Below are 21,450 nucleotides of genomic sequence, written 5' to 3' on the forward strand. Positions count from 1 at the left end.
CGCGGAACACCAGCTCTGTTTTTCACCAACACAAGTCCCCGTGAGGGGGTGCACCGTTCCCGGAGGCACTGCAATACCGGGACGATGCGCGGAGCGGAGGGAGCAAGCTCCGGGTCCAACTCCCGAGCCCAAAAATCCGTTTAATATAAAGTCCTCTCATCGAGGACGTATCAGATATTAAACTGATAAGAACAGATACTACACTTGATCTTAGCCAAAAGGCCGAGAAGCGATACCAGTTGTTCCCCTGCCCACGGCACGCCACGGACAACCACCCACCCCTACATCGCGGTGACCCTCTTCGTTTCTATATCAACCACGCCGCTGCGCTCCCCGCTCCGCTCCCCACCTAATCGCTCACGGTCCGACCGGCATTCACCGGCACGACCGCACCGCATCCCGAATTCCCCCTCACCGAGGGCTCCCAGCGACCCCTTCGAGCACTGCAAAATACATTAGCATATCCCCGCCCTCTATTTGCATTCACCACGCCACGCCCCCTTCCCCAGCCCTTCCGCTGACGCCCCACCTCCTAATTTGCATTTGCTCCGCCCATGCACCACAAACCCCGCCTCCACCTCAATGCCCCGCCCCTTCCCTCGCTCGTCGCAGTACCCTGATGGCCACGCCCCCTCACTGGGTGATTTGCATACCCCCGCCCACCAGGGTGTCCTGCTCTGCCGCTAACCTGGGGCTCTCCTCCCGCTCTGCAAACTCTCTGTCTCCTTTAACGTCCGCGCTCCGGCTCAGCAATTTGAAAAAAATCAAAAAATATAAAGTAAAACCTGTAACTTTCCACTTTCGGAATGTTTAGAAGACGGCGGAGGCTCCTGGTCTAGCTGGCAGGGCAAGGGGGGACAGCAGACGGTGCCGGGAGTCACCCACCGTGTGCGGAAACCACCTGCCGAGGGGTTTTTCCATATGAAAAACTTGACACGCGCTAAAAAGAGCGCAAAAATGTAGAAAAATCCCCTCAGACGGACCCCTCGGGAGCCTCGTGGCGCCTTTTCCCGCCAAACCTCGACGGGCGCGTGGTGTGCGCATGCGCCGCCCGCCCAGCGCCCCGCCCCTTCCCAGCATGCCCCGCGGCCTATTTAGGGGTGCGGGCGGCCGTGCGACGGCCATTTTGTTGGTGGAGTCGCAGCGGCAAGGTGAGTGTCTGCGGGCGCTCCGCTCCTTCTTGTGGGAGGCTTTGGGGCCTGCGGGGCGAGGGGTGGAATGGCCTCGGTGGCCCTGTCCTTCTTGTCTGGGTTAGCCGTATCTTCCTTGAGGTGGTGGGGATCTGCTGGCAGGGAGATGTAGGTCGCTCAGCCGCCATTTTGTGCCTCCTTGTGCAGCCCTCTGTGAGGCGATGGTCTCCTCCTGCCTTGGTTCTGTGCGCTGCGGCTGCCCGGCTGCGTGTGACTGAGGCTTTGCCCACACCCCCGTCCCTGAGGTGTTGGGAGGGGCTGTTCGGTGATGAGTCCATTCACAGACCTGAACTGACTGCGGTGTGAAGGCTTAAAGGCTCTGAGGAGAGCGAACGGGTCGTTCCCCGAGCCGAGGGGAGACTCCTCTCCTTTTGTGTTTCTGACGCCTTTTTTACTTTGTCTTTTAGGCTTTCAGCCCTCCAAATGGCTCGTTTCCCAGAGGTGAGTATTTAGTTCGCCCTGTAGAGGCTGGAGACGCTTTTGGTACAAAAAAATCTTGATGAAAACGTAGAATTCGGGCTCGGCCTGGCGCTGCGGTGCTGCCGGGATGATCCCACCGAACTCTCTCTTGCCGATGCCCCGTGGGGAAGCTTTAAATCAGGCTCTGAGCGGCACCGACCCCGCGTGGGGCGTCCATTTGTGCACGAGGCACAACTTAACTATTTTATTTCCTTTTAAAAGGTGCGGAGCCGCTCGCCCACGTTCCCCTGCAGCTCTGTCCCAGGTGAGCACCGGCTCTGGGCCACTTCGGGGTTGGGGGGAGACACAATTGTCACCCCAAAGGGTGTGTCCCCAGCCTCGTCCCCCCACCGTGGGGAGGAAGAAGGGTTCCACCCCCCATCTGTGACCCCCCCGGGGCAAATTCTGGGTCTCTGGCTGTTCGGTGACGAGTGACAACAGACAAGCATATGGCTGAGTGTCCCTGATGCCACCTTCCCACTGAGAACTGCCCGGGCACGGCGGGGGTGGCCCCACGCGGGGGGTGTCACGCTTTTATTTGATTAACAACGACCATTAATATTAATTTTATAGCCTGGGGGAGCTGCTGCAGTGGGGGATGACGGAGTGGGTCCTTCCTGCTGAGCTCTAAAACGCCATGAATTAACCCCAAACGCCCCAAACTCGCCATGGGACCCGCCCCAAGCAGGTAAGAGCCCCCCCCATACCCACCGCACCCCCCCAAGCGCCCCCCCGGGTCCGAAGGGATGACACGTTAAGCTGGACGACGCGAGTCCGATGGCAGCTCTGAGTTACCAAAGCCCTGATCGGACCCCAGAGCACCCGTGGGGGGGTTCCCACGCGTGTCACTCCCCCCCACACTGACAAAACCCCCCCCCTTTTTTTTTTTTTCTCCGCAGACGGTGAGTTCCTGTCGCCGGCGGCCACCGGCCCCCCATGAGGAAACCCCCGCGCGTCTGACCCCCCCCACCCGCCGCCAGAACCTGCCAAAGGTTGAACCCACTGGTGGCAGTGGGGGGGGCAGGAGGACGCCTCGTCCCGAGTGGACGGTCTGAGGGGGCTTTGGGGACAATTTTTTTTTGGGGGGGGGGGGGGGGGTGGTGTCTGAGTGGGGGGACACCAGCGTACTGACCCCCCCCCCAATATTTTTCTTGCAGGGGGTGATGGAGCTGCGAGAAACCAGGTCAGTGGGGGGGAGTCAGCACCTGCCGGGTGCCTCTGGGGCGCCCCCGTTTTGGGGGGTGCCCCCCCCGGGTGTGATGAGTCCGACTCAGGAATCTCGTTCGGCTGACGGCCGCTGCTGAGGACGTTTGGGCTGACCCGGGGCGGGGGGGGGACAGGATGACACGCCTTCGGGGTGACATTGACCCCCCCATTGTGTCCCCACAGGGGGACTGGGGGCTGTGTGTCCCCCCCCAAGCATTTTGGGGTGATTAACCCCCTCTTTCTGTCCCCGCAGGGTGACAGCGGGGGCTGGGGGAGACCAGGATGAGGTAGGTAATGGGGGGGGGGTGTCTTACCTCACTGGTGATGTCATCACCCCTAAGATTGAAGAAACCCCCCAGTTTTTGTGATGAGGTCACTAGCTCACTTTGACCCTCCTGAAAACACCCGAACACCTGAAAAATTGGGGGGGGGGGGGGCGGGAAGGAGTTGGGGGGGGGTCCGGTGGGGCCGGGCAGTCCCTGACCCCCCCCCTCTGCTCTCCCACAGGCCGGCGGAGGGTCTGGGGGTGCCGAGGTGAGTCGGGGGGGCACGAGGGGGGGTGTCTGGGGGTCCGTGGGGGATGTAGGGGTCCCTGCGGTGCAGGGGGGGCGGGTTGTGGGTCACTGGGGGGGGGGCTTTGGGGGTCCAGGGGCCGGAGGGGGTCTCTTGGGGTGCGGGGGGGGGGTTAGGAGTCCTGGGGTGCCCCCCCGCTGCCGAGGATGAGCCGATATCGCCCCAGGCTGATGGCCCTGACTGAGTGATTCTTCTGAGGCGCCGGGGGGGGGTTTGGGGGTCCCTGGGGGGGGCTTTAGGGACCCCCCCTCATTCCCCCTTCCCCTTTTTCTCTCCTCCAGCCCCTCCCGCCTGCCGCTAAGGAGCTGCCGCTGCGTGTTTTTTGTTTTTTTTTTTTCTGTGGATGTAAATAAAAGTCGCTATTTTTGCTAAAAAAGAAAATCAAACCCGAGTTTGTCTTAATTTGGGGCCGGGGGGGCGGGGGGGGGACCACAAGGGGCTTGGGGAGTGTGTCTCTGTCAAAGCCCAGCCCGCTCCCGGTTTTGGGGGGTTTCGCGGTCTCTATCCCGTCGGTCACCGTTTTTTTGGGGCGCGGGGGTGGGGGAATGGGACTCCCCTCGGTTCCCCCCCCCCGCCCCGTTAAAGGGGGTCCCCCGTTGTCTCACCACCACACGCCCACCCCCCCCCGCGGGGCCAGTTCCCGGTGGGGGCGGAACCTTCTTACCCCGGAACGAATCTTCGGGGGGAGCGCGTTGGCGCCTCTCCCAGGGCACTTCCGGCGACGCTGCTCCTCGCCCCCATGAGGGTCCGGCTGGAAACCGTGTCCCACCCGGAACCGTACGCCGCGGGCTCCGGTGCCAACCCGGAACACGGGGAAGCGTCGGACCGAGACAAGATGGCGTCCCCCGCCCGCGGGAGCCACGTGTGGGTGGGGGCCGAGACCGGCGCGCTCAAAGGTGCGAGGATGGCCCTTAGGGGGATGGTTTGTACCTGGGGGGGCTTTTGGGGGGGGGGGGGGGGCTGTGTCTGGGGGTACACTGTGACCGTGAGGGGCCCTGGGGGCTGTGGCTGAGGGGGTCCCTGTGGCCGGGGGGGGGGCACCGAGGGCTATGTCTGTGCCTGGGGGGGGTCCCTGTGGCCTTGGGGGGGGTCCTTGTGTCGGGGGGGGGGGGGTCTCTCGTAGCTGGCGGTTCGCCGGGGGCGGGGTCTTTTGTGGTCTGGGGGCGTCCTGGGTGTCCTTGTGGCCTGGAGTGGCTTCTTGGGGGGAAGGGGAGTTGTGCCCGGGGGGGGGGGGGCGGCGGAGCCTTTTCCTGGGGGGGTAATTGAGGGGGTTCTCTGGGGGCGTCGGGGCGCCCCCCCCCAGGTAATATTCCCCCCCCCCAGGGGTGAACCTGAAGAAGAAGCAGGCGACGAACTACGCGAGCAGCTCGGGGCTGAGCCGGGGGGACGGCGTCTGCGCCATGTGCTGGGGGGACCCCAGCGAGAGCGAGGTGAGGCCTGGGGGGGTCCCGGGGGGGTGGGGAAGCAGGGGCCCCCCCTGACGCCACTGTGCCCCCCCCCCAGATCCTGGTGGGCTGCCTCGATCGCTCCGTCAAGCTCTTCAGCGCCGAGAAGAGGAAATTCACAGAGTCCCGGCTCTGCCCCGGGGGGGACGGGCCCTTCTGCGGCCTGGCCGTGAGTGGCAGGTACCGGGGAGGGGCCGGGGGGGGGACACTCCGCGGGGGGGGGTCCCCAAAATCTGCCCTTCACCACCCAACAGCGTATGCCGCCCTTTCCCCCCCAGCGCCATCATTACCTGTGTCGAGTCGGGGCTCATCAAGGTCTGGTGTGACGATGAGACGGAGAACGTGAGTGGTTTTGGGTGCGGGGGGGGGGATGTCTCGCCGTTGGGGTGCCCCCCGACCCCGGTGACCCCCCCGCGGTGTCCCGCAGGCGCAGCTGGAGCTGGCGGCGGGCGCGGGGTTGTGCCGGATGCGCCAGGACCCGACGCGGCCGCAGCGGCTCGGCACCGGTGGGAAGGAGAACGGCCTCAAGGTCTGGGACCTGCAGCGCCCGCAGGAGCCCGTTTTCCGCGCCAAGAATGTGAGTGAGGCCCGTGTCCCCTCCCCCCCCCACCGCAGTGTCCCCAAGTGTCCCCCGACGCCCCTCACCCCCCCCCCCGACCCCCGACCCCAGGTGAGGAACGACTGGCTCGACCTCCGTGTCCCCATCTGGGACCGCGACCTCCAGTTCCTGCCCGGCTCCGAGAAGATCGTCACCTGCACGGCCCATCACCAGGTGGGGGGGACGTTGGGGACACAGCGGGGGGGGGGCCCGGGGGTGTCGCTGGGTCCGGTGTCACCCCCCCCCCGCTGTGTCCCCAGGTGCGGCTCTACGACCCCAGCTCACCCCAGCGGCGCCCGGTGCTGGAGACGACGTTCGGGGAGGCCCCGCTCACCGCCCTCGCCGTCGTGCCCGGGGGGACGTGAGTGGGGGCTGGTGGCGCTGGGGGGGCCCTTGGGGGGGGGTTGCGGGGGGGCTATAGGGTGACACAGGCAGCTGGGGGGCTACAGGGTCACCCGGGGGGCTACAAAATGCCCCAAGGGGGGGGCTGTAGGGTGACCAAGGGGGTTGGGGGGCAGCCTGGGGGTGCTTCTGGGTGACCTGGGGGGGCTACGCGACGCTCCCAGGGGGCTACAGGGTGACCTGGGGGGCTGAGATGTGCCCCGGGGGGGGCTGTTGGGTGACCTGGTGGGGTACGGGGTGACCCAGGGGGCCTGGGGGTGACCTGGGGGGGGGGGGGGGGGGCTGAGGGGCACCCTGGGTTGGGTTGGGGGGGGGGGGGGGGTGACCCAAAGGGCCTGGGGGGGTCCCCTGGGGGTCTCCAAGGTGACTTGAGAGGGGCTGTGGGGTGACCCAGGTGGGGTTTGGGGGCACCTTGGGGTTGGGGGTGGCTTGTGGGGGTACAGGGTGATCTGGGGGGGGGGGGGGGGGGGGGGGGGCAGGCGTCCCGCTGGCTCGCCCCAGCCCTGACCGCGTGTGTCCCCCCCCCAGCTCGGTGGTGGTGGGCAGCGCCCGGGGGGACGTGGCCGTCATTGACCTGCGCCAAGGTGAGGGGCCGGTGTCCCGGGGGTCAGGGGGGGAGGGAGGGGATGAAGCTGTGCGACCCCCCCCCCCCCCCCCCCCCACCAAAAAAAAAACCCCAGGCAGTGCCGCCGGCCCCCCCCCGACCTGCCTGTGCCCCCCCAGGGCGGGTGCTGAAGTGCCTGAAGGGCTTCGCGGGGGGGGGTGCGGGGGCTGCAGTGTCACCCCACCCTCCCCCTCGTCGCCTCCTGCGGCCTCGACCGATTCCTCCGCGTCCACCACCTGGGGGACAAGCGCCTGCGCCACAAGGTCAGACCCCCCCCCCCAGACCCTCCCCCCCCCCAAAAACCCCTTTAGACCCCCCTAAACACCACGGGATTCCACCCAAACCCCCTTGAGGTCCCCCCCAAACCCCCTGAGACCTCACAGACCCCCCCGGGCCCCTCCACAAACTAACCCTTTGTGTCCCCCCCAAACACCTTGAGCCCCCCCAGATACCTCGAGACACCCCCAATCCCCTCAACCCCCCCCTCAATCCCCCTGAGACCCCCAAAGCCCTCGATAATCCCTAAGACCCCCCCTAAACCCCCTCGAGACCCCCCCCGAACCCCCCCAAACCTCTCAAGCTGCCCTTCCAAACCCATGGAGATGCCCCCAAACCCTCTGAGACCCCCCCAACCCCTGAAGATGCCCCTAAACCCCCTTGAGATCCAGCTGCCACCCCCCCCAACCACACTGACCCCCCCCAAATGTTCTCCAGACCCCCCCCAAAACCCCTCAAACTCCTCAAGACCACCCCCAAAGCCCCTGAGACACCCCCCCCCCAACGTGAGAGCCTGGCCAAACCCCTCTGAGACCCCCCCCAAACTGACCCTTCGTGTCCCCCCCCCAGGTCTACCTGAAGTCCCGCCTGACCTGTCTCCTGCTGAGCACCCAGCGGGACTGGGAGGTGAGACCCCCCCCCAAGACTGGGGCTTTTTTGGGCAGAGGGGTCCCCCCTCCTGCTCCGCCCCCCCCTCAACCCCGCCATTTACCCCCCCAGGCAGAGGAGGAGCCGCCCCCCCCCGCCCGAGGTGAAGGAAGAGGAGGGGGGACGCGCTGTGGGACGCCCTGGAGACCGTCCCCACCCCCGGCCAAACGGGGCAAAAAACGGAAGATTTTGGGGCCATGAGGGGGCGGGGGGTGGTTGGGGGGTGTCCCGTCCCCCCCCGCCGCCCCCCGAGCACCCGTCCCCTTCCCCCGCTGTTTATAATGCACAAAATGAGGAAAAAAATCCCAGGATTTTTCACACCCTGGACCATAAAATGTCGCTTTTGAGGTGGGGGCTGGGTGGGACCGTGGTCACTGAGGGTGTCAGAAAGGGGGTGGGTGCCTGACCCTTGACCCCTGACCCCAACCGTGACCCCAACCCTTGGCCCCTGAACCCCAAACTTGAGCCCGACCGACCCATTGGTCCCGCCCACTCCCGCTTCGGCTGTTTCCGGCCCCCCTCGGAAACGTTCGGGCCACCCCTCAGCCCCGCCCACTCTCCTTCGGGTATTTCCGGCAGCCCTCGGCTCGCCCCGCCCCTCGCCGCCCCTCGGGTGTTTCCGGCAGCGCTCGGCTATTTCCGCCCCTCCCCTATAGAGCCGCTCTCCACGCTCCATTCCCCTCATTACCACCCCACACACCCCTAGTTAACGCTAATTAACCCCCTCCCTCTAACGAGGGCTCATTAACCACCACCCCCAGCTGCTCGCGGACCCACCGACATCATCCTCAACCCCCCCAAGGGCCAGTTTCAGCCCCGACCCCTTCAAACTCCCCCGAATCCCCCACCCCCAAAAGCCCCTGAAAAGCCCAAAAACACCACTCAAAAAGCCTCAAAACCAGCAAAATGGCCCCAATTTTGTTGCTGTTCACAGAAGCTGGGGGAGGGGTCTCAGGAGTTGGCGTTGGGGCCCTTCTTCTTGCCGAAGGTGGGGACGACGTTGACGAAGCGGCGGTTGTACTGCATGCGCCGCTTGGCTCGCCCCGTCTTCTTCTTCTTCTTCTCCTGCTTGGCCACCTGCGAGGAGAGGGGAAAGGGGGGGAAGTCAAGGGGGGATCCCCAAAACCTGAGGGGTTCCCTGAAGCTGGGGGGTGGTCCCTAAAATCAGGGGGAACCCCCCCAGACACTCACCTTGGGGGTCTGGCCCCTCACTTTGCCAGCGCGGGCGAGGGAACCGTGGACTTTCCCTGGGGGGAAGGAAAAATGGGGCGTTAGGGGGTGCAGTTGGCTCGTTAAGCTAATGAGCGCCCTGATAATTAGCTGCTCCCCCCAAAAAACATACCCCCCAGGAGGCGGGTGGAGAGCTCCAGGGTGGCAAATTCGGGGAGGGGGCTCTGTCCCAGCACGGTGTCATCGTCCAGGGGGGTCCCACCAAAGCTCAGCACTTGGTCCTCCGGGGGGACGCCTGCCAGCGCCGCCACCTGCGCCTGGGGGGGGGAAACAAGGACATGGGGAGGGGGCCAGTCACCCCAAAAAGGGTCTTATTTCAAGGGGGGGACACCCCAACTTCCCCCCAGGGCTCACCTTGATTTGGGCGATGGTCTCGGCGCCGGAGACCTCAATGGTGTGGAGGGACTGGGCACGGATGAAGAGCTGCATGGTGACCTGGGGGGGGGGACGGAATTTGGTTTAGGGGTGACCCCCTCAAAAAAAAAAAGGGGGACCCTTAGGAAAAAGAGGGGATGCCCGAGAAAAGGGGGACAATGAAAGTGCTGTTCCTGTTGCCCATCCCCAGGTCAAAAAACACCCCAGAGTGCAGCACTGGGGGGGTCTCCTCCTGCCCATCCCTCTGCCGGGGGGGGCGGGGTTGAGAGTGTTTTGGGGGGTTGGGGTGTTTTTTGGGGGACTGAGGGGTTTCAGGGCGGGGGGGGGGATGTTTTGGGGGCTGGGGCGTGTTCCCTTCAACTACTCCCCACCCAAAGGGACTTTGGCACCTGGCAAAGGGCCTTGGGGACAAAGGGCTATGACACCGGGTGGGGGGGGGAGGGTGTGTGCGTGTGTGTGTGACACCAGGGGGTGACACCGGGGCGGGGGAATGCCCCAGCAGTGATGCTGGCAGCACCCTCTCGTGCCCCCCTGTTTCTTGAGCCCCCCCTTGGCCTCTCTCGTCCCCTTTGGGTCCCCCCACAGCCTCCCATAACTCCCCCCAGCTTCTCCCAAGGCCTCCCAGCACACGGCAGTCCCCCCAAGCCCACCCTGCAGCCCCTCCAAGGCCCCACAGCCCCCTAATAACCCCCCAAGGCCTCACAGACCTCCCCCACAACCTCCGCCCGCCCCGTAAGCCCTCACAGCCACCCCCACAGCCCCCCAGTAACCCTCCAGCCTCCTCCGAGGCTTGTTAGGGCGCATCCCCGCATCCCAGGGGCGCCCGAAGGCCTCACGGCCGCCCTTAGCCCCCCCCCAAAGCCTCACAGCCGCCCTCAGGGCCCCCTCAAGGCCTCCCAGACCCCTCCCCCCCAACCTCTACCCACCCCCTAAGCTCCCACAGCCCTCCAATAACCCTCCCGCCTCCTCCAAGGCTTCCCAGGGCGTCACCCCGCACCTCAGGGGCCCCCGAAAGCCTCACAGCCACCCACAGGGTCCCCCCAAGGCCTCGCAGCCGCACTCGGGGCCCCCCCAAGGCCTCGCGGACACCCCCTCACGACCCCCACCGCCCCCCAAGCCCTCGCAGCCTCTCCTCAGCCCCCCAATAACCCTCCAAGCGCCCCTAAAGCCCCTCAGGCCCGGCCCACGGCCGCAGCCCCACCTCACCGTCTCCTCAGCCGCCGGCAGCGCGCAGCAGAAAGGGCGACTCCGCGCACGCGCCAGGGCCTCGACGGCGGCGGCGTGCTTACGTCACGCGTGCGTGCGTGCGTGCGTGCGTGCGGCGTGAAGGAGGGGGGCGCTGCCAAGATGGCGGCGATGGCGGCGCTGGGCGGCGGCTGCGGGCGCTGGGCCGGGCGGTGGGGTGCAGGGGGTGCAGGTAGGGGGTCGGGGAGAGGGCACGACGAGGGGGCGTCCATGAAGGGGGAGGGATCTGGAGGGGCTGCTGGGGGGGACAGGGAGGATTTGGGGGGCTGTCGGGGGGGGGGTGTGGGGCTGAGGAGGGGCAGTCCCTGAGGGGAGATATTGGGGGGGGCTGTGGAGACGGAGGGTGGGGGGGGCCCGGGGAGGTGGGGGGACCCAGGGAGGGGTTGAGGGGGGCTCCTGGGGAGGGGGAATTGGGGGGGACCCCCAGGGATGGGCGATGCGGGGGGGGCTCCAAGGGGGGGATTGGGTGTGACCCCGGGGAGGGGCGATTGGGGTGGGGGGGGGGCTTTTGGGGGGGCTTTGAGGGGCATTTGGGGTGACCCCGGGGAGATGGAGAGGAACTGGGGGGGGGGGCTGCTGGGCAGAGGGAGCGGAAGGTGCCGAGGGGGGGGAACGGGGAGGTGAGGGGGTGGTTTCTGGGGGGGGGGGGGTGAGATTTGGGGGGACCCCCAGGGAGAGGCGACTGGGGGGGCTTCTGGGGAGAGGGAGGGGGAATTGGGGGGTCCCTGCTAAGGTGTGGGGGTACACCCTGCTGACCCCCCCCCACCCTTTCCAGAGCCATCCGGGAGCCCCCCCCCCATCCCCCCCCAGCCCCGCTGAGGCGCCCCCCGACCCGCACCCCCCCCAGCTGGAGGAGTCGACGGCCGACTACGCCTTTGTGGAGCGGCTGCTGCCCCCCACCCGCATCCCCGACCCCCCCCCGCCCACCCCACCTACCCCACCCCCTCGGGCTGGAGCCCCCCAAAAGGTCAGTTTGGGAGGGGGGGCAACACTCCTTGCCTTAATACCCCCCCCTTATTGCCCCCCCCAGAGCAAAGTGATGCCCCTAAGGGAGTGCCAAACATTGAGAGGGGAACATGACGGCCTTGGGGGGGGTCCCATGGGGGGTATTTATCCCGGGGGTGGTGCTGGTGGGGGTGATGGGGCAGCTGTTTACCCCCCGGGGAGGGTAACAATGGGGATATTTACTCCTGGCGGGAACCTGCTTATTCCTGTGGGAGATGCTGGGGGGAGGTTATTTGCCCACAGCAGTCAATTAAGGGGGGTTATTTACCGCAAGGGGGGGTGATGGGGGGCTAATTACCCCATGGGGGGAGCTGTTGACCCGGGGGGGGGGGGCAACAATATGGATATTTACTCCTGAGGACGGGAAGTATTTATTGCCAATGGGACAAGGGAGCAATTGAGCAGGATTATTTACCCCCCGGGGTGGGGGGTAATGACCTCGGGGGGGCGTTTATATACCCCTGTGGGGGGGGCTGCAGTTGTTGTTTGCCCCCCCCCAGGCCCCCCCCCCAGCCCTGCCGTACTTCGTCCGTCGCTCCCGGCTCCACAACCTGCCCGTCTACCGCCGCCTGGTCAAGGGCAACCGGCGCCTGACCGAGCTGCGGCACGTCGAGGGGGACATCTGGGTAAGGGGAGGGGGGTGCAATTTGGGGGTGCGGGGAAGGGGAGGGGGTTTTTGGGGTGCTAACGGCCTCCTCCCCCCCCGCTTGCTGCCCCCCCCCCCCCCCCAGGCGCTGGAGCGAGAGCTGCGGGCGTTTTTGGGGGTGCCGGATCTGGAGGTGCAGGTGAACGAGGTGACGGGGAGCCTGCAGCTGAAGGGACACTGGGAGCGGGAGCTGCGGGACTGGCTGCTGCAGAGGGGCTTCTAGCACCCCAAAATACACCGGGGGGGCCCCAAAAGGGACTCAGGAGCGGTGGGGGGACCCCCAAAACTGCCTCACGCGTGGCAGACGCTCCCCCGAAACGGGATGGAAAGCGTCTCCCAAGCCGTGGGGGGGACCCCAAAATAGGATCGAAGCCGCGGGGGACCCCGAAATCGAGTCAAAGGCCTTCGCGAGCGGCAGAGACTCCCCTGGAACGGGATCTGAGCAGCAGGGGACCCCGAAACGCTTTCGAATGCACCTGCGAGCAGCGGAGGCACCCCCGGAACGCAGGGGGACCTGCTCGCGCGCGGCAGGGACACCCCAAAACGCAAACCCTCTCGTGAGCGGAAGGGCCCCCCCCCCCCCCAAAACATGATGTGAACCCGCTCCTGAGTGGGGGGTGCCCCAAAACGGCATCGCCTCCCCCCTGCGAGCCCCCCTTTTGGCTGGAACAAACCCCTCCGGCGAGCGCCAGGATTCTCCGAAACCAAAATAAACGCTACCAGCGAGCGCCGGGGGCTCCTCCAGCGCCGCCTCTTTATTTATTTACATCCCACCACCCCCCCCCGGGCCGGGGCGGGGGGGGGGCAAAAAAATGTACAGAAACGTGGTTTTCCTAAAGGGAAGGTTTAGAAAAGGGGGTGGGGGTGACGTCGGGGTCCGGGGGGTCCCCGGCTCAGCTCTGCGAGTAGTACTGGTTGTAGTTCCACGGCGTCTGGTAGCTGTAGGTGCCGTAGCCGTGCTGGGGGGACGCGGGGGGGGGCCGTCAGCGCGGCCCCCACCCCGTCCCAGCCCCAGGGCTCCCGCCCGGCCCCCCCACTGACCTGGTACCAGTAGTTGTAGGCGGAGGGGTTGGACCCCATGTCCCCCCCCGTGCCGGAGAAATTGAGGGGACCCAAAAGGCCGGAGGCTTCGTCGGGGCGGAGGCGTTTGTCATCGGGTTCGTCTGAGCTGGGGGGGTGGAAAGGGGTGAGATGGGGGGGGGTAAAAGGGGAGAAAGTGGGGGGAAGAAAGGGGGAATTGGGGGGACAAAGGGGGAGAAAGTGGGGGGATGAAAGGGGAAAAAAAAAAGAACAAAAAAGGTGAATTCACGGGGGGGTGAAAAGGGCAGAATTCAGGGGCATAAAAGGAGAAATTGGGGGATATAAAAAGGGTGAAATTGGGGGACAAAAGGGAAAATGTGGGGATAAAAAGGAAAATCAAGAATAAAAAGGGGAGAAGCTGGGGGGGATAAAAGAAGTTGGGGATAAAAGGAGTGAAATTGGGGGATAAAAAAAAAAGAGAAGTTGGGATAAAAGGTGGGGGAATAAAAGGGGTGAAGCTGGGGGACAAAGAGGAGAACTCCAGGGGATAAAAAGGAGCAAAATGGGGAAAACGGGGAGAAGTGGGGGGATAAACTGGGGTGAAACTGGGAGACAAGAGGGGTGAAGTGGGGGCGCAAAAGGGGAGAAGTTCAGGGGATAAAGGCGGAGAAATTGGGACGAAAAGGGGTAAAGTTGGGGGATAAAAGGGGAGAAATTGGGACAAAAGGAGGCAAAATCGGGGGAGGAAGGTGGGGGATAAACCCGGGGAGAACAGGGTGCCCTCACCCGTTCTCGGGGGCCCTCTTGCGCGCCGCGTGCTGTTTGAGGATCTTCTGGTGCTCGTCGTAAGCCGTCAGCAGGCTGCGGGGGAGCGACGGGGGGGGGTGAGCAGCCCCTTCTGGGGGGCCGGTGGGGCTTTTTGGGGTGTTTCTTCCACCCCACCCCCCCCAGATACCCAACCTGTGTATGCTGGAGCCGAAATCCTCGAGGAACTCGACGCGGCGCTGGGAGAAGATGAGCTTGGCTTCGTCGGGGAGGGGGCTGCGCAGCGCCCGCTCGAAGCAGCTCATGGTGTTGCCTTCGTTTTGACGGACGTCGGCCCCGAATTCCATCTCCAGGAGGTTGGCGTGGAGCCGGGCGTTGTCCTGGACCCACCGCCCCGTCAGACTGGGGTTCTGGGGTCCCCAGTGGGGTTTGGGGAGCCCCAAGTGGGACTGGGGGGTCCCGAGAGGGGTTTGGGGACCCCCCAGCGGGACTATGGGGTCCCGAGAGGGGTTTGGGGACCCCTTAAAGGGGTTTGGGGACCCCCCAGCAGGACTGCGGGGTCCCGAGAGGGGTCTGGGGAACCCCGAGAGGCGTTTCGAGAGCCCCAAGGGCATCCGTGGGGCCCCAGGTGGGATTTAGGGTGCTGTGAGTGGATCTGTGGGGCCCCAGATGACATTTGGGGAGCCCCGAGTGCGTCTGAGGGCACCCGAGATGGATTTATAGAGCCCCCGTGGGGTTTGCCTGGGCCCCAAGGGGGGTTTACAGACCCCCCAAAGGGGGGTTTGTGGGTCCCCAAGGGGGTTTTGTGGGCCTCCAAGAGGAGCTTACAGAGCCCCAGTGTGGTGCGTGGGTGCCCAGAAGAGGTTTGTGGGGTCTGCAGAGCCCAACGCGAGACCTCCAGATCGCCAAAACCACGTCCGAGCCATCAGCACGTTTCCAGGGAGCCGAAACCTCATCCCACCCCCCCCCAGCCCCGGATCAAGCCCTGGGGACCCCCTAAGCGCCCCAGGGAGCCTTTCTGCCTCACCGGGTCCTTTTCCAGGGCCTCCACCAGCACCTTGCGGGCTTTGCCCAGGTTCTTCTGCACCTTGCAGGCCTGCCGAGCCAGTTTGACGGCGTAGAAGGAGGCGAGGGGCAGCCCCTCGTTGGCGCGCATGGCCTCCAGCAGCAGCGCCTCCGCCTCCTCCAGGTTTCCCTGCCGACGTTCCAGGCTGACGCGGCGCAGCCGGACCATGGCCAGACCCGGCACCACCTCCTCGAAGCAGCGCAGGATACGCCGGGCTTCGTCCAGGTTCCCTGGGGAAGGCGGAAGGGGGGTTAGGGGGTGTCACCGGGGGGGTTACGGTGTTCCCAGGGGTGGTTAGGAGGGTCCCCGGCAGGTTATGGGGTCCCTGGGGTGGTTAGGAGGGTCCCCAGGGGTGGTTACAGGGGTCCCTGGGGTGCTTGTGGGGGTCCCTGGGGTGGTTATGGGGTCTCCGGGGTGGTTACGGGGTCCCTGGGAGTGGTTAGGAGGGTCCCTGTCTGGTTATGGGGGTCCCCAGGGGTGGTCACGGGGGTCCTGGGGGGTTACAGGGGTCCCCGGGGTGGTTGTGGGGGTCCCCAGGAGGTTACGGGGGTCCTGGGAGCGCTTAGAAGTGAAATGTGGCGTCTTAGTTCAAAAAAGAGGCAATCTGGGGGCCAGCCATGGGCCCCTGCACCCCACGACGGAGCATTCTGGGGTGAAACGTGGCCCCCACACCCTGAAACATTTTGGGGTGCTGTACGTCCCCTCAGCCCCCGAGAAAGAAGCAGTCTGGGTGAAATGGGGTGTTTAGCCCCAAACCGAAGCATTTTAGAGCGAAACGCTGTGCGTCAGCCTGAGAAAAGAGCACGTTGAGGAGAAACGTGTCACACCACAACCCGAAAACGGCAGGTTTTGGGGCAAAACGGAGCATCTCCCCCCGGAGACGGGGCATTTTGTGGCGATAACGCGTAGTCTTCGCCAAAAAATAAAAGAGCACTCTGGGGCAAAAAGCAGCACCTCGGCCTGAAAAGGGAACATTTTGGGGCGAAACGTAACGTCTCATCCCAAAACCAGAGTTCCGGAGCGGAACGTGGGGTGTCTCGGCTCAAAAACGGGCCGTTTTTGGGGGGGGGGGGGGGGCAGCGCGTTTTGGGGCCGACTCACCTTGTTTCTCCTCGAAAGCCGCCCAGAGGAGGTGGATGTTGGGTTTCCTGGGCAGGTGGTACCCGCAGGCGCGCTGGAAAACGCTCCTGGCCCCCGCCACCGTGTGGTTCTCCAAGTATTTGGTGTACTGAAAGGCGAAACAAAACCGGGGGGGGGGGGGAAAAAACAAAAAACGGGGGGATGACGACGACGACACACACACACACGCGCGACACAGAGAGACGGAGGCGTGAGCGTCCCCCCCCCTGCCCGGCCGGGCGGGGGTGCGCTGGGTCGGGTGGGGGGCACTCACGTTAAGGCCCCTCTCTTCCGAATTTCCTGCGCCCTCTTAAGCAGGGGGAGGTGCCGCGGGCGGGGGGGGGAAGCAGCAGCGGGATTTAAAAAAACGGGTGTTAGAACGGCGGGGTTTGGTTGGTTTTTTCCCCCCCCCACCACCCCCAAGAAATGAGTTAAAATCAGCCCCCGCCGTCCGTTGCCGGGGGGGGGGGGGGGGGGGGGGGAAGTTGTAAAAAACCAGCCCAAATGAACCCGATTTGGAAGGGGGGAGAGGAGCAGGGGGGCAGCTGGCTCCCCCCTTCACCCCCAGTCGCAGCCCCCTGGGAGGGGGTTTCTCCTTCTATGAGGGTTTTTTTTCGGGGGGGGGGGAGGGGGGATGTCTTTGGGGTCGTTTTTTGGGGGGGAAAGTGTTTATTTGAGGGGGGGAGTCAGGGTTTTTCTTTGGGGTAGAGGTTGGGGCTGGGGGGGTTTCACTTGGGGTGCAGTTTTTCTTCCCTGGAGTGGGGGTATTTTTGGGGGGGGGATAGGGGTTTTTTTTTGGGGGGGGAGGGAGGAAGGTTTGGGTTTTGGGTGGTGGTTTTCTTTTGGGGTGTTTGTTTTCCTGGGGGTGGGTTTCTTTTTGGGGTGGGGTCGTCTTTTAAGGGCGGGATTGGGAGGTTGTTTTCTTACGGTCGGGGGGTTCATTTGGGGATGGGTTTTTTGGGGGGGTAGGGTTTGAGGGTGGGTTTTTTTGGGGTGGGGGGGTTGTTCCTTTGGAGAGTGTTGGAGATGTTTTTTTTGGGGTGGGTCTTTTTTTGGGTGGGGGGGGTTTGGGAAGTGGGGGGCGTTCAGGGGCTTGTTTTTGTTGGGCGGTTTATTTTGGGGGGGGTTGAGGCTGGGGTTTATTTGGGGGGTTTCTTTTTTGGCGTGGTTTTTTTTTGGGGGGGTTAGCAGAGGGGGTTTGAGGATTTTTTTTTGGGGGGGTGCTTTTTCTTGGGGTGAGGATTTGGGTTCGTTTATTGGGGTGGGGTTTTTGGGGGGTGAGGGCGTTTGGGGGGGTGTTTTTCTTGGGGTGGGGTTTTTTTTTGGGGGGGGGGATGTTGAGGGTGGGAGGTGTTTTTATCCAGGGTGGGTTCTTTGGGGGGGGGGCAGGGTTTTCCTTGTGGGTGTTTCTTTTTTGGGATAGATTTGGGAAGGGGGGATGGTTTTTTTTGGGAGAGGTGAAGTTTTTTTGGGGGGGTATGGTTTTTTTTGGCGGGGATGGAGGTTTTTTTGGGGTGGCAGGGTTTTCTTTGGGGGTGTTTCTTTTTCGGGATAGATTTTTTTGGGGGGGTGTGTGGATTTTTTGGGAGAGGTGGAGGTTTTTTGGGGGAGGTGAAGGTTTTTTGGGGGAGGTGAAGGTTTTTTGGGGGAGGTGAAGGTTTTTTGGGGGAGGTGAAGGTTTTTTGGGGGAGGTGAAGGTTCTTTTGAGGGGGATGGGGGGGCGAGGGGATCCAGCTGCGGAAGAAGGAAGGGGGGGGTCCATCGCGGGGGTCTCACCTTGATCCAGAACTCCTCGTAGAGGGCGCAGGCGATGACGCAGCGCTCGAAGAGGACGATGGTGCGCTCGTGCGAACCGGCCGCCATTTCGTAATCCAGGTAATCCCGCCAGTTCCGCAGCTGAGCCCTCTCCAGCGGCTTCACGTGGAAATAGGGACGCTTGATCTACCCGGAAAAATGGGGGCGCAGGTGTGAAAACAGGGCGACGGCATTATTTTTTTGGGGGGGGGGGAATCTGTAGCGATTCCGGGGTGGCTGATCCAACCCTACGTACCCCGTCCTCAAAATTCCAGCGTTTGCTGACTTCCGCCTCGTTTTGAGCGTAGATCTGCTGCCGCATGGAGATCACCAGCTCCCGGATTTTCTCCTGGTCTAAATCCTCCTGGGAATTAAACGTAAGGCAGGTGGGAAACGGGGGGGGGTCCCCAGAGAATCCCCCGGGATCCCCCTTTGGGTGCCTACCTGGGCATCGGCTGCGGCCGCCGCCGCCTTCCCCTCCACGCCGGGGGGAAGATCCTCTCCCGGCGGCGCTTCTGTTGCCTCCGGCTCCGGCGGTTTGGGCACGGGATCGGTGGCCAGTTTGGATTGGACCCAGAGAAGCTCCTCCGGGGACAAGATGTCTTTCGGGGGATTGTGGAGGACGTGCTCCTTGAACCTGGGGGGGAAACGAGGGTCTGAACAGGGGGGACACACCACTGCATGTTTTCTGCGGGGATGTTTCATTGCCACGAGCATCTTCCACAGAGAGATTTTATCACCGCGGTATTTTCCGTGGGGGTATTTTGCCCCCAGGGATATCTTCCTCCTACGGTCATTTTCCAGGGGGACGTTTTGCCCCCGGGATATTTCACAGCCAGGGTTATTTTCCACGGGGGGATGTTTTACCCCCGTGATTATTTTCCACAGGGAAAAAATGGGGCACTTACCACTGCGGGGATTATTTTCCACAGCAACGCTGTGCCCCTGTGACTCACGTTTTGGGATATTTTGGGATATTTTACCACCAAAGGTATTTTCCACAGCGATATTTTACCACCACGGATAGTATTTCCATGGGGTATTTTGCTGCTGTGGTTATCTTCCGCCGGGATATTTTGCTCCCAGAGTATTTAACTCCCACAAGTATTATTTTCCGTGGGATATTTTGCCGCTGTGGGGGTATTTTCCGTGCCGGAGGGGGTACGTACTTCTCCCAGTGATGGTTGTAGAGCTGCGTGGGCATGGAGAGGACGCGGTCGTAGATACCGGTGACGGCTCGCAGGTCTCCCTGTTCCCGTTCCCACTCCACGTAGAGCTCCCACAGCTTATCCGAGCGGAAATCCATGCCGGCCGCCGCCACCGCCGCCTCGAAGACGCTAACAGGGAGAGACGGGGAGGAGGTGGGATGGGCAGCGGTGAATGCCAACGCCAGAGCCGTTTGCCGCCTCCCCCCGGCACTTACCCGCGGATTTTTTGGATGGATTCGGGAAGATTCATGTCCAGGGTGGACTGGAGGTAGGAGATGTAGTGGATCCACAGGTCCATGCTGAGGGGGATGGACTGCAGCCCCCGCTCAAACACCTGCCGGGGGGACACCGAGGTCACCGACTGTCCCCCCACAGGACGGGGGGACGCCAAAGGGTCGGGGTACCCAGCCCCGCACCAAAAAAAGAGAGTGGAACAACCCAAAACGCCTCCAGCAGGGCTACAAACGGCTGCAAAAACACCCCAAAATGCTTCGGAAACACCATTTTGTTGGCAAAAGCATTGAAGAAATGGTGCGGAGACCCCCAAAACACCCCCATCTGCCCACCAAAGAGGGGAAACCAGGCAGGTGACACCCCAAAACCAGTGTGGGGACCCCCAAAGAACACCGAGACCCCCATTTACCCTTTAAAAAGAGGTGAAAACAGGTGGGTCACACCCCAAAACATCATGAGAACCCCCAAAACACCACCTTCTGCCCATGGGACAGGGGACAAAAGGGGACGAGGGAGGCCCGAAGGGTTGCGATACCCAGCCCCATGCCAGAAAATGGGGAGAAACAACCCAAAATGCCTCCAACGGGTATGGAAACAGGTGTGACAACAGCTGGTAACACCCCAAAATGGTTCGGAATCCCCATTTTGCCAGCAAAAGTGGCATAGAAATAACGTGTAGACCCCCAAAACACCCCAGGGACCCCTAAAACACCCCTGTCTGCCCACCAAGGAGGGGAAAACAGGGGAGTGACACCCCAAAACAGCGTGGGGACCCCCCCACCCCGCACCTCCTCGGTCTCCCGGCTGCAGTCGAAGCGACGCTCCATGTCTGCGTATTTTTTCCAGTAGCCGTAACAGTAGGGGTAGTGTGCGAAAAAGGCATCGAAGGCTTTGCGGGCGGCGAAGAGATGGTTCTGCGGAAGTTTTTGGGGCAAAATCAGGCATTTTTGTAACAATAACAATAGCAGTTTAGTATTAGGGGTCTTCTAATGATCTATTTATTAACTCAGCTTAATGATTACACGGGAAGAACTATCTCTGTCATGAGAAAAACCAGCCTGGGGCGGTGGACATTTCCATGAGGTTTGTGCTGGGGCGAGTTTTAATTAAGGTTTTAACAAGGTCGGTGGCTTGGGGTGAGTTTTAATGAAGGTTTAACGGGGCCGGAGACTCGGGCTACGTTTTGACAAAGACTTTAACGGCGCCGCTCACTTAGGATGAGTCTGAATGAAGATTTTAATGGGGCCAGCAGCTCAGGCTGAGTTGTAACGGAGGTTTCAACGGGGCTAGGGGATCAGGGCAAGTTTTAATTAAGATTTTAATGGGGCCAGGGCACCTTAATGAAGAGTTTAATTACCTCTTGCTCGACGTACTGCAGGAGCTCGGTCCACGCAGTGAAGTCGTGGGGGTTGTTGCGCGCTGCCAGCCAAAACTTCTCGAAATCGAGGGGGTAAGTGAGGGGGGGCTCCTCCGCGGGGGGCTCGGGGTCCCGGGGGGGCGGGGGCTCTTCGGGAGCGGCCGGGGGGGGCTCCTCGGGCTCAGGGGGGGCGATGGCGGCGCCATTGCAGCTCTGTGGGACTGGGGGGGGGACGGCAGCGTCGCTGGGCTCCTCCTCGGCGGGGCTGGGGGCTGGGGGCGGCAGCTCTGCCACGGGGGCTGGGGGGGGGGGGGGACGGACACCATGATGCACCGTTAACCACGGGTGCCCCCACGCCATGGGTTGGGGGGACCCAGGAGCCTGAGCGGGGTCCCTTGAGGGGCACCCCACAGCCCTGAGACCCCTCGGGGGGACAACCCACAGCCCTGGTGCCCCCCTCCACCATCCCCTGGCCCTGCCCCCTCCCGCTTTACGCCCCACCGCGGCACCCCGACCCCATTCCGCCCCATTAATCTCCACTCGCAGCGCCTCCCACCCCTCTACGTCCCCCTGCCCCACAGCCTCCCCCGCCAATTAACCCCCAGATCCTCCCTACAAGGCCCATGTGCCCCCAGGCCTGCCCCGCAGCCCCCCATCGGCCCCAAACTCCCCTCCCCACCTCGCCCCCCCGCCCAATCCCCTCAGGTCCCTCGCCTCGCCTCACTGCACCTCACCTCAGCCCCCCAAAGCCCCCCCCACCTCCCCTCCCGCCCCCGCCAGGCCCTCTCTCCCCCCACCTCCCGCCTCACCGGGGGGACCGGTGCCGCCGTCCCCGCCGTCCCCCAGCGCCCCCTCGGTCCCGCCGCGGCCCGGGCTGGCCGGAGCCTCCGGCCCCTCCGCCGCCATCTCGTCGCGCCGCCGGCCCAGCGCGCAGGCGCCAAGCGGAGGACCCGGATGAAGGAACCAGCGAGGAGGCGGCGCCGGG

The 21,450-nt window shown here is 63.8% G+C and overlaps 3 protein-coding genes, 1 long non-coding RNA gene and 2 other non-coding genes across 12 annotated transcripts; 4 read left to right on the forward strand and 2 right to left on the reverse strand.

The window, feature by feature from the left end:
* Positions 1-43: 43 nt before the first annotated feature.
* On the reverse strand, positions 44-234 carry LOC128901838 (U2 spliceosomal RNA). Its single transcript, XR_008463538.1, has one exon. It is a non-coding gene; the product is annotated as a U2 spliceosomal RNA (small nuclear RNA).
* An 852-nt stretch (positions 235-1,086) lies between these two features.
* On the forward strand, positions 1,087-3,797 carry LOC128901823 (uncharacterized). 3 transcript variants are annotated; one of them, XR_008463530.1, is made up of 9 exons: positions 1,087-1,151; positions 1,598-1,631; positions 1,872-1,914; positions 2,223-2,337; positions 2,549-2,698; positions 2,807-2,832; positions 3,109-3,142; positions 3,363-3,389; positions 3,710-3,797. It is a non-coding gene; the product is annotated as an uncharacterized LOC128901823 (long non-coding RNA). The 3 variants fall into 3 exon arrangements; XR_008463529.1 differs by having other exon boundaries at positions 2,549-2,641; positions 3,710-3,794; XR_008463531.1 differs by lacking the exon at positions 3,363-3,389 and having other exon boundaries at positions 2,549-2,641; positions 3,710-3,769.
* Positions 2,581-2,709, forward strand: LOC128901835 (small nucleolar RNA SNORD22). Its single transcript, XR_008463535.1, has one exon. It is a non-coding gene; the product is annotated as a small nucleolar RNA SNORD22 (small nucleolar RNA).
* A 361-nt stretch (positions 3,798-4,158) lies between the features above and the next one.
* Positions 4,159-7,736, forward strand: WDR74 (WD repeat domain 74). Its single transcript, XM_054183958.1, is given in 12 exon segments — positions 4,159-4,324; positions 4,752-4,858; positions 4,932-5,053; positions 5,152-5,215; positions 5,301-5,450; positions 5,544-5,645; positions 5,732-5,832; positions 6,402-6,457; positions 6,597-6,628; positions 6,630-6,740; positions 7,324-7,380; positions 7,474-7,736. Coding segments are annotated over 12 exon segments (1,188 nt in total). The 5' UTR covers positions 4,159-4,167; the 3' UTR covers positions 7,603-7,736.
* Positions 7,737-8,298: 562 nt separating this feature from the next.
* On the reverse strand, positions 8,299-21,386 carry FAU (FAU ubiquitin like and ribosomal protein S30 fusion). Of its 5 annotated transcripts, none has more exons than XM_054183951.1 (17): positions 21,275-21,386; positions 20,466-20,764; positions 19,897-20,022; positions 19,090-19,208; positions 18,836-19,003; positions 18,111-18,303; positions 17,923-18,030; positions 17,649-17,813; positions 15,855-15,981; positions 14,715-14,983; positions 13,883-14,067; positions 13,709-13,783; positions 12,944-13,070; positions 8,986-9,066; positions 8,744-8,888; positions 8,593-8,648; positions 8,299-8,478 (listed from the first exon to the last, which is right to left on the reverse strand). In XM_054183951.1, the coding sequence occupies exons 1-17, from the start codon at positions 21,369-21,371 to the stop codon at positions 8,353-8,355; spliced, it is 2,466 nt and encodes an 821-aa protein (XP_054039926.1). In that variant the 5' UTR covers positions 21,372-21,386; the 3' UTR covers positions 8,299-8,352. The 5 variants fall into 5 exon arrangements, with proteins under 5 accessions (XP_054039926.1, XP_054039925.1, XP_054039928.1 ...); XM_054183950.1 differs by having other exon boundaries at positions 21,263-21,386; XM_054183952.1 differs by lacking the exons at positions 8,299-8,478; positions 8,593-8,648; positions 8,744-8,888; positions 8,986-9,066 and adding an exon at positions 12,613-12,861 and having other exon boundaries at positions 21,263-21,386.
* Positions 10,354-12,272, forward strand: MRPL49 (mitochondrial ribosomal protein L49). Its single transcript, XM_054183963.1, is given in 6 exon segments — positions 10,354-10,369; positions 10,372-10,408; positions 11,062-11,173; positions 11,176-11,219; positions 11,759-11,882; positions 11,988-12,272. Coding segments are annotated over 6 exon segments (471 nt in total). The 3' UTR covers positions 12,126-12,272.
* Positions 21,387-21,450: the final 64 nt, after the last annotated feature.

Source organism: Rissa tridactyla, chromosome 29 (assembly GCF_028500815.1).
Source record: "Rissa tridactyla isolate bRisTri1 chromosome 29, bRisTri1.patW.cur.20221130, whole genome shotgun sequence".
Taxonomy (NCBI): domain Eukaryota; kingdom Metazoa; phylum Chordata; class Aves; order Charadriiformes; family Laridae; genus Rissa; species Rissa tridactyla.